Source organism: Antennarius striatus, chromosome 9 (assembly GCF_040054535.1).
Source record: "Antennarius striatus isolate MH-2024 chromosome 9, ASM4005453v1, whole genome shotgun sequence".
NCBI classification, from domain to species: Eukaryota; Metazoa; Chordata; class Actinopteri; order Lophiiformes; family Antennariidae; genus Antennarius; species Antennarius striatus.
In genome coordinates this window covers 10,896,897-10,907,338 of record NC_090784.1, presented here as the reverse complement: position 1 = coordinate 10,907,338, position 10,442 = coordinate 10,896,897, and the positions used below count along the sequence as shown (strand labels likewise).

General features: G+C 41.0%; 1 protein-coding gene across 1 annotated transcript; it reads left to right on the top strand.

Moving 5' to 3' along the window:
- Positions 1-388: 388 nt before the first annotated feature.
- On the top strand, positions 389-6,002 carry irx2a (iroquois homeobox 2a). Its single transcript, XM_068324134.1, has 3 exons — positions 389-821; positions 2,155-2,560; positions 3,314-6,002. Exons 1-3 carry the CDS (start codon positions 582-584, stop codon positions 4,213-4,215), a joined length of 1,548 nt encoding a protein of 515 aa, XP_068180235.1. The 5' UTR covers positions 389-581; the 3' UTR covers positions 4,216-6,002.
- The last annotated feature ends 4,440 nt before the right edge of the window (positions 6,003-10,442 follow it).

Below are 10,442 nucleotides of genomic sequence, written 5' to 3'. Positions count from 1 at the left end.
CAAGAACAATTATATTTTTATATAATTCAATTTGCGAGTGGTTACTTCTAATACCTTGTTCATTTGGTAGCTTTAACGGATTTTATTACGTGAAATTTGGCTTTTAAATCCTTGGCTAAACTAAACAGCTCTACTTTTTGCAGAGTGGAGTCTTGGTTGTTTCTCCGAGGCTCCATTTCTGTGAGGCAGAAAGGGGCGGAGATGGGATATTCAGATGAGCCGGAGTGACAGCTCCAGTTTCCCCCAATGCTCGGTGTGTTTGAAACTCCTCTGCTCCTTCCCTCCCAACTCCTCACTTCATAGTGCTGCGTACTAAAAACATCGGACGCTAGGGGATCGAGACGCATGCCACATTGCCTCTATGAGGGCACTTTAACAGATCTTTCGGGGGGTTTTTTCCCAGTAAGGGGGCTCTAGTGGGAGGATTTTTAAAAAAATAATAATTTTCATTGTCCGCTGGCTCTTTGCGCGTTTGATAATTCAGTTATTTTTTTTATTTTTTATTTTATGCTGTTTTTCTCAACGCCCTGTGCGTCTTTACCACAGTTTTTGGAATCGGCGACTTATCCCGCGCAACACCAATGTCCTATCCTCAGGGTTACCTCTATCAGCCCCCGGGCTCGCTGGCTCTTTATTCGTGTCCGGCTTACGGGGCCTCAGCTCTGGCTGCCCCACGGAGTGACGACTTGGCGAGGCCGTCATCTGGCTCAGCCTTCAGCCCGTATCCTGGATCGGCAGCTTTCTCCGCCTCGGCCGGTGCAGGCTTCTCCAGTCCGCTGTCATACACCACCGATCCAGCCACGGGATTCCCATCCTACATGGTAAAAAAAAAAGAAAAGAAAAAAAAAGCGTCAAATATTCATGTGTGACTCTGCGTGATGAGGTTCAGAAGCAGGTGAATGTGTCGGCGAGTTGATTTTTTTTTTTATGACTTCCAGTTTGAATCCACTCAAGTTTGCGATGCTTTTGCTCCCATTCGCTAATCAATATCTAATTCCTTGCGGGACTTTCCTAGTCAGAGCTATTATACATTCATTTCTAATGGCCTTCTCGTTTGGGTTCTTACTGTACATAAGACTCGACTCGTCTCAAACGGGATTTTTGCAGGGCTGCAAAGTGTAACGACGTGGCAAACGCTTAACACACTGGGCAGCAATTTGTGCAAAACAGAACACCAACTAAGAATCATTTTTATTTGAACTTTTGGCCCCCAAGCTGTTAATTTATATGCCATCAAAAATTAATTAAATTTCAAATAATGCATAACTCTTCTAAAGTAGTCATGAAAAATCTTCAGGGAAAGAACTTGCTGACTTTATTCTGGTTTGAATAACATAAAAAATTGACTCGCAATGCAAATGTCACAGGGCACTTCAAGCGTTTTAGGAAGGGTGCATATCAAGTGATTTGCTAATGGGATTTGTGATGCCGTACAGAGTCGATATGTTAACACATTTGTGCTGCCACAACAAAACAAAAAGCAGCCACTGAATGAAAATCATGACGTTAATGGGAGATTAGAAAATTGAAATTTCCTCTTTATTATCTTTACGGCTAATTTCGCTGGAGTACTGATATTAGTTAATCCGATAATGATCTTAACCATTAGTTAACCATTTGTTCCTGCCTCCCCGCGGCCTGACTGCACGCACGCTGTGTTTTTGCTGCCTCTGCTTAAAATTACAGAGACTCTTTTAGAATTAACGAGTTTGGCTGGCAAATGACCACAACAGTAAATCACATTAAGTATTGATTGATAGTTTGTTTCGGTATTTGTGTATTTATAGCAGGTTTCACGTATAATCCAACAGATTAAATACACATATTTACCTGATTTACTGAACCTGTGGAACCGACCTGCCGTTGCATTAATCCGCAGCACTTTTTAAATGTTATGACAAGTTTTCTTAAACCCGATTACTGATTTATTAATCGTAGACCTATTAAATATTCTGCAATGGATACATGCGTGTGTGTGCGTGTGTGTGTGTGTGTGTGTGCGTGCGTGCGTGCGTGCGTGTGTGTATGTCCGTGTGTGTGTGTATAAAACGTCTTCAGTCTATATGAAGTTAACACACAAGCCATATTACTGTCACACTGCATTTTAAAACTCAGCGCAAAAGAAGTCCTGACTTTTTTCCAACTTTCTTTCAGAGTTCTCCGTATGACGCGCACACGACGGGCATGGCCGGGGCATTGAGTTACCATCCATATGGGAGCCCAGGGTACCCCTACCAACTCAACGACCCGGCTTACCGCAAAAACGCCACAAGGGACGCCACGGCCACCCTGAAGGCCTGGCTGCAGGAGCACAGGAAGAACCCGTACCCGACAAAAGGGGAGAAGATCATGCTGGCCATTATCACCAAGATGACCCTAACGCAGGTCTCCACGTGGTTCGCCAACGCAAGACGGAGACTCAAGAAGGAGAACAAGATGACTTGGGCGCCCAGGAATAAGAGCGAGGACGAGGACGAGGAAGACGGGGACGGGGAGAGGAAGGAGGTGGAGCGCTCTGAAAAAACCCTGGATAACAGCGAGGCTTCAGCGGATGATGAAGGTGAGGTGTAAAAATATAGACACTGAGCCAGTGAAACATTTACTTAGTCAGGGTAGGACGTGGGTGAAAGGGGCATAAGTGACTGACTATGTTTATTGAGCTACTGCGCAAGTTATTTATTACAAATGCATTTAAAATAAAATTTAAAAAAATTAGACAATAAAGAAACAATTTAAATATTTTGGATCAACCGTTGTTCAAACCTTGTTTTGTTTGAAAATATTTTTTTTTTAAATTGAAGAAGAGTCCGCAAGACTCAGCAATTGTGTAAATAACTCTTAGTGTGATTAATGACAGCTTTCTGCAAACAAAACGGAGCGATCCACATGAGAGCATGAGTCTTGATGTTATTGTACGGATTACGGTTTTGATTAATTATTTAAGAAAACGAAAGGCATCGTCATCATCCTATTTTGATTGCAGACTACCACTGAAAGTGCTACGAATAATTCATGTTTAATACAATATCTTAAATGTTTGATTTGAATGGACGTGAAATAGATTCAAACTTTACATAAAATAAGTTTTGAAGAGTTCTTTAGCCCAAATCCTATCTAATATTTAATTTATTTCACAGTATTAACTTGACGTTAATATTTAATCAAACGCATCAATGTGTCTTTATTTATAATTGTCTTTGTTTTTTACGGCTTACCCATATAATTCCTTTATAATATTATTAGTAAGATATTATTATTAATATCATCATTATTTTATTGTAGGTGTTTATTCAATAATTTCTTCCTGTTATAGGGATCAGCTTACACGTTGACATCCTTACGGATCACTCCTGCTCTGCGGAGTCTGACGGGGAGAAAGTCATCAGTCGTGTGGGAGATCTGGGTTCCGACCAGGCCGGCGACAAATGCGACGAGGACGGTGACGACCAGAAACACGACCAGCGGACTCCGCTCTCCCCTAAACCCGTCACCTCCTCGCCTCTAACCGGAGTAGAAGCTCCTATTCTCAACCATCACCAACACAACCACCACCACCACATCCATCACCTCCACCAGCTCCACAGCCAGCGGGAGGACTTGGCCCGGACCCTCGCCAGCAACAACAGTATTACCACCAATAAATCGGCTTCATGCCTTGACAGCAGACCTTCCTCGGGGCCGCCTCAGAACCCAGTCAAACCCAAACTGTGGTCGCTGGCGGAGATTGCTACCTCGGACCAAAAGCAGCAACATCAGCAACAGCAACTGGGGCAGCCCGGACAGCCAAATTGCCCCTCCTCTAGCGGTGGTCTCCTGACGCCCCCCACGCCTTCCACCGCCTCCCCTGCTGCCAGTTCCCCCTCCCTCTACCCGGCTCCCTCCATCCTTGGAAGGCCTATTTATTACACGTCTCCCTTTTATAGCAATTACACAAACTATGGCAACTTCAGCCCCCTGCAGGGCCAAGGGATCCTGCGGTACACTAACTCATCCGGAGTGAGTCTGGCTGCTGCGGCGGCCGCGGCCGCCGCTGCCGCTGCTGCGAACGACGGTCTGAGCTCTTGTCACCAGGCGCTGGAGGCGAGCGCGAACGCCAAGAACAGGGCAGACTCTCCTCTTCTCGTTAAAAATAACCCAAACCACATTGTCATTGTCGAGCAGCAGCATCAGCAGCATTTCAGAGCCGCTAATTTAGAAGCAAAGAAAGGTACGTAATAACACGATGCGGCGCAGCGTTGACAAGTTAAATTTAATTTGGTGTTTAATCTCGAGTTGACTTTTTTTTTCCCCCCTTAAACGCGAGTACAGATATCCCCCAAAACGGTGGAAGTTTATTTGACTCCACTGCAACTCAATCAGCTTTGTTTCGCTGTCAGATGTTATGCAGTCACACCACGGGACGATCTGGTTACTTTTTTTTTTTTTTTTTTTCTTTTTTGGAGGAGGGGTGTTTCAAGAACACTAAAACTTTTCTCAAGCAAATTTGCGTGAGAAGAAAAAAAATTAAACTGGCGTTATCTGACACTGCGGGCAGATTTCCATTTCTTTCAAAGATGGATATCATTTTTAGACTGAACGTTAGACTAAATTACTTATTTAGATGCATTTTCCAGAGATTAATGTATATTAATTATGGCATATAATTCGTTTTCAGTGCAGTGCATTTTCTGGAATTATTTAAAAATGTATTTGTTTATCATGTAGACCTGTGGTCTTTATTAAATCAGGCGACGTGATATTCTTTTGCAACAAACTGTTACTATAAGAAAATCGTATCGCAAAGGAAACACGGGAGCGCACACCACCGTGGACGTGTGAAGAAACCCAACAAGGACAGGCCTCTAATCCCAACCCAAACCTCACGCAGGACCGCGCTTGCACACAAACACACATGTAGGCAGCCTGAGGAGAGACATGTTGCCATACCTTTGAGCAGGGATTCTATTTTTAATGTTTCCTCTGTTATGCGTGCATGTGTGTGTCCAGACTGGGTCCCAAACCTGATCTTTCAGTTTAGGGTAATTATAATTTGGATGGGGGAAGCCAAAAGCAAACAGATCACTTAGTTTGCTTTGTCCACTCATCATGCAACTTCACATCTTCAGATGACATATGACGCTTCCCTTGTGGACATTTGAAGCTTTGCCTACATGCCATCTGATAGTCTGTTTATAAAACCGGCAATCAGGCAGTGACGATTTTAATAAGCACTTGCAGTAGAGCTGTTTTAGGTTTCGCCTGCTTGAGAAAACTTTGTCTTCGTGGGCTGTGGATGAAGTTGTTTATTTGATCGCGTGGGAGTTTTATTTCCATGGTCTGCAGGTAGGTGTCACAATTGCTTTGAGTATAAAGCGAGTGAGGCCACCACCTAAGCCCCTTATTTTAACCCCACAACCTTTACTCCAACCTGTGCCACCTATAGTGGGAATGAAAGCTGCTAAGGCTCCCTCGGCTCCACACAGCCCGAGACACTTACAGCATGTTTGTCAAATTATTGCTGTATCATCTATGTTTGTTTTTTTCCTGATACATTGTGGATAATCCTTTCATGTGCTGGTTTGAAAAAGATCTCCCATCGTATGTGATTTACATGTTGTTTCTCAGGTTCCTGTCGTTTGCTTATTTGCCACGGTACATTATTTTAGTTTGTATTTGCGTGTGGAAAACATAATCTGGCCTTTCTGTTTGTAAAAGGAGGTGTCTCGGGAAACAAAACGGATGGGACTGGAGTAAATGTGAGGACTTTAAAGTGGAATAGCCTACATTTTATATTTATTTTTTTAAATGATGGCGAAATGATGTCTATAATTTATGCAAGTTGTATTGCAAAATGGGGAACTGATTGTCTCTTTGTTTTGTAAATATATATAGGCCTATTATGGACGGTTTTTATTTGAGACACATTTCGGGAAAAGCTACACAATCTTGTTATCAGGAGAACTTTTACTAATTTATATCTTTGAATGTAAGTAAAATAAAATGTGCTGGTATTGTACTGGCTGGGGTATGGTATTCATTATTCAAAGGATAAAATATTAAACTGTTTTACCAACTATTATAGAGGAGAGTCATTTTTTTATCATGGGATCTTTTTTTTATTCCTGCTGCTCATTGTTCTGTTATTTTGTCAGTTAAACACAGATGGGAAATGTTTGATGAATCTCTCTTTTCATAAACATTATGAGTTTTCACAGATTGCACCAGCCATTCATTCTAAATGGATCATCATTTTCTTTTAGGGCCTCATTCTGGTCAGGGAATCTCCCTAAGCCACATTTTCGCAACCTTGATTGGGATAAACGACATACTTATTTCATTTTTCTCCCCCTTTCCCCTCTCTCTTCACCCTGCCACACATTTATTTTTCAGTGTGATTAATACTGCCGTGGGACGCATTGGGCATTATGGGCTCCCAACAGGGCCGTCCCTGGAGCTTTTTAGCCTGGTTCAGGATGGGTCAGCCCTGCCTGCTTCATTACGGCATGGCTTTGAGCAATTCATAAAAGTCTATCTAAGCATCTGCCATCTCCAATGGGCTGTGTGATGGGCCCTAATCAGACAGGCTTCCTTTGCTTTTCATCATGACTTGGTTATTACTGAATCTTTAGGACACAGCTAATTAAACAAATTATATATATATATATATATATATATATATATATATATATATATATATATATATATATATATATATATATATATATATATATATTTAAGAATAAGGAAGGAGGATTAGTTTAAAATACATTATAAAACAATTTACTTTTATTTATCTTTATGAATTACTAAACATTCAAATATTTTCATGCCACAGTTGTGGCTTTATAAATTGTGAAATACTCAAAAGATCAAATGTGTAATATTCCCATCTTCCAAAATGGGGCCTCTGTCATCACTGCCAGCCAGACTAAAAGCTAATCCTTCATTTTCCAGTTGAATTTGAGCTTGAGTGTTGTCTAAATCTCAAGGGACTCCCTTTCACCTTGGTTGCCCCCATCATTCACCTATTCCCTCCACACCACCTCCAAGGAAATAACATTTGGCTTTACCAACAGGGATGCAGCAGCAGGTAAACCCACTAAACTAAGTTAACCTACCTTTTTTGGCTGTTAGACTGCCATACTTTCATGGTGTATTTTATGTAAATAGTGTTGGTGTCAGAAGGAGTGTGAAATATGCACCAACAAACATTCAAAGGTGATTTTTTTTTCAGGATATAATGGATTTTTTTTAACTGAGTGTTGTTTTCCTTTTGATCATCATTATCTCGTTGGTTTTATTTTTCTCACACTTCTATTTACCTTTACTTCACTGGCTGCCACAAATATGGAAGTCATGCTCAGTATCGCCTCTAGCTAGCTTCTTCTTCTTCAGCCAAAACACCTTCATTAGAGGTTGATTTATTGAAATGCATGCTTTATTCTCAGGTGGGCTCAGTTGTCAGATAGCACCAGAGGCACTCTCCAAAGCACACAGTGGCCTTGCCTCTCTTTCCCTCCCTTTAACTCACCCATTGCTGCACCCTCCAAATGTCAACATTTGTTCTCAATAAAAAGAGTTATTGTTTCTGTTAAAAGAAATTGCTCAGTAATCAGTAGCCTTTGAACACATGAAAAGAAAATTTCACCCCTCCTTTTTGGTATGATTGAAAGCAATGGCAGGTGAAAATGGGAGCAAGGCAACCGTTGCACATGATAAGCTTCAAGCTGTGAAGGCAGTTAGGAAATGTTTGTGAATTTGTGCTACAATTGGTCTGAATTGTAGGGAGGTATTTTGATCTACTTGGAAGAATCTCTACACTTCATGTTTGTTGAAGTATTAGCAGAAATAAGGGGCTCTTGATAGTAAAGCTATTGATCCTCAAGGTCGAAGCACTTTACCTTGTTTCCAAGAAAACTCTAAAGTACAAGTCCCGGCATATAGAGAGCAATAGAGCAATTTAAACTCATCAGGATGTTCTCTAATCTCATGCACTGAAAATCAAATACAGCTATAATCCTATCATATAGTTTCACAATGAGGGTGTGTTCATCCTAGCTAAGGACTGGTTGTCATTGAAAGAGAAATTGATGGTATCGCAGCACTCACAGCTTCATGGTAGCACAGACTGGAAAGCAAGTGGACTCATTCCCCTTATCGTAGATCAAATAAGCACCTCCCATATGCAGATAATTCATGAGCTCTTTGTGTCTTTTATCCTCCCATCAACCCTGTCTCCTCCAAAATGGCTCAGACATTAATCTCTGATCACTCTCTCCAAACAGGAAGTTGATGCTGAAGTTTTACTAAGGCAGTCAGGGGTTTATTATCTTTCACAATCAGTCACTGTTTCAAATTAGGTAAACACCAACACTGTAAAAGACGGTAGTGAAAATAAACTTTGATGACAACATGTGTGACTTCACTTCGACTTATGTCTGTCATGGGCAGATGAAATAATTAGTCATTCTTTTATTTAGAACATAAGACAGCTTTAACCACTGACAACCCATTGAGAGAAAACTACCAAAGGACATTGAATGAACTGCTTGAAACTTATGTAAAGTAATTGATATTTAACATTTTAAATCTGCATGAACGGATTACATAGTTATGCTAATGAAATAAAACATTTCAAAATATGATTAAAGTAATTTAGTCCACAAGCGATAAAATAAAGACTATATGTGACAGCACAGAATAAAATATTGACCTTTGACTGAACCATGCTGTCAAACACCTTTATATTCTTCTTGCACAGCGTTTTTTTTGTCAACAACTGTATGTGTATAACATCTTTCTTGAGTTGAGTGGTCAAGGAACCACTGGGAAAAGGCATGAAGTGAGGTACGCAGCTCTCCTGCCTCATGGTAGGGGGCGCTGGTGATCCCAGGGATTCGGCCGAGGATTCTTCTTCCTCGGCCGTAGAAGAAGTGACAGCAAACAACAATCTATAGTTAGCGAGTCAAGTGCAGCCATTCATTGTTTTCCCACTCACCTTACCTTACTATAAAAATGGAGGATTACATTTCTCAACTAAAACTTTTGTCAGTGCTTTTGTTCAGAAGAAGCTGTGCATGAACTTCATTTATAAGTAAACAAACATGTAGGTAACAACATAACATTTTTTTCATCAGATGTGTTTGTCTGTTACAGTTTGTACGTGTAAATAATTCTGCTCTGAGACTTTAAACATAACCCACTCACTGTTGCTTATTAAATTGTGAATAAGCTACACTGTAGGTTCATATGTTTGTAAATTTGATTATGATGAAATCAGCGCCTCACCAGCCATGAACCTCACTGCACATCACTGTCTTCTTGGTAATTCAAACAAGTTAGACCAAGCCGTAAATTCTTCTGTTGTTCAGTCTTTAACATGAGTAGCACGAATATCCTGGGGAGAATGGGGGACGAGAGAGAGTGTGGTATAAATCTGGTGCAGGTGTGTTTAATAACACACATCAAAGTAGACGTGGGACTATAAAAATGAGTCCAGGGTCCTGTCCTCTTGTAAAGGTGTCAGGTGAAATGTTCATTCTCCTGATGATCAAGGCCAGTAAGCTGTGCAAGTTTTTGACACACTTCCGCACACACATGCAGAAATATACACATGCATGTTAATCTTTCAATGCCTCTCTCTCTCTCTCTCTCTCTCTCTCTCTCTCTCTCTCTCTCTCTCTCTCTCTCTCTCCCTCTCTCTCTCTCATTCTCTCTCTCTCTTTCTCTCTCTCTCGCACGCACGCACACACACACACACACATTCTGAGACTGAGAGATGCTAATGCTTGTTCGTATGACAGTCTAAACGACCACAGTTGCCTGGGGTGAGTTAACACTTCAGGGGGAACAATACCTGTGGGCTGGAAATCAGGCAAAAATCCCCACAAAACTGGAAGCCCACATTGGATACAGCTGAGAAATCACCTGTAAAGGTGTGTTAAATTCCAGGTTATTTGCAGTGATACAAACAGCAATCAAGGGCACAGGTTTGTCAGTATTTAAATAAGTTAAAAGATAAAAACTTCAAATGTTATTGAATTATTAGACCGAGTTATTAATGTAATATAAATTGATCATCTTAAAAGGACAAACCACATAGATGACAGGAGACATAACATATCGGGCATTGATCACTGGGCCATTCTTTTATATCATTTGACTTTACACTTCACAACACACACATCGCATCAGTTTAATATCTATGCACACACACACACACGCACACGCAAACGCACACACGCGCGCGCGCACACACACACACACACATACACGGGCATACAAGTACGTGGATACAAACATGTGGATTGAAAATAAGTTGTATCCAGCAGCACTCTAAAATGTTGTATACTTATCAAATAAACCTTTCAACATGTCCTACGTATCATATGTGGAGGTATTTCGATTGCCATATGTGTGCACCCAAAGTATGCAACTATTTTACACTGTGATGTGCATGCAGT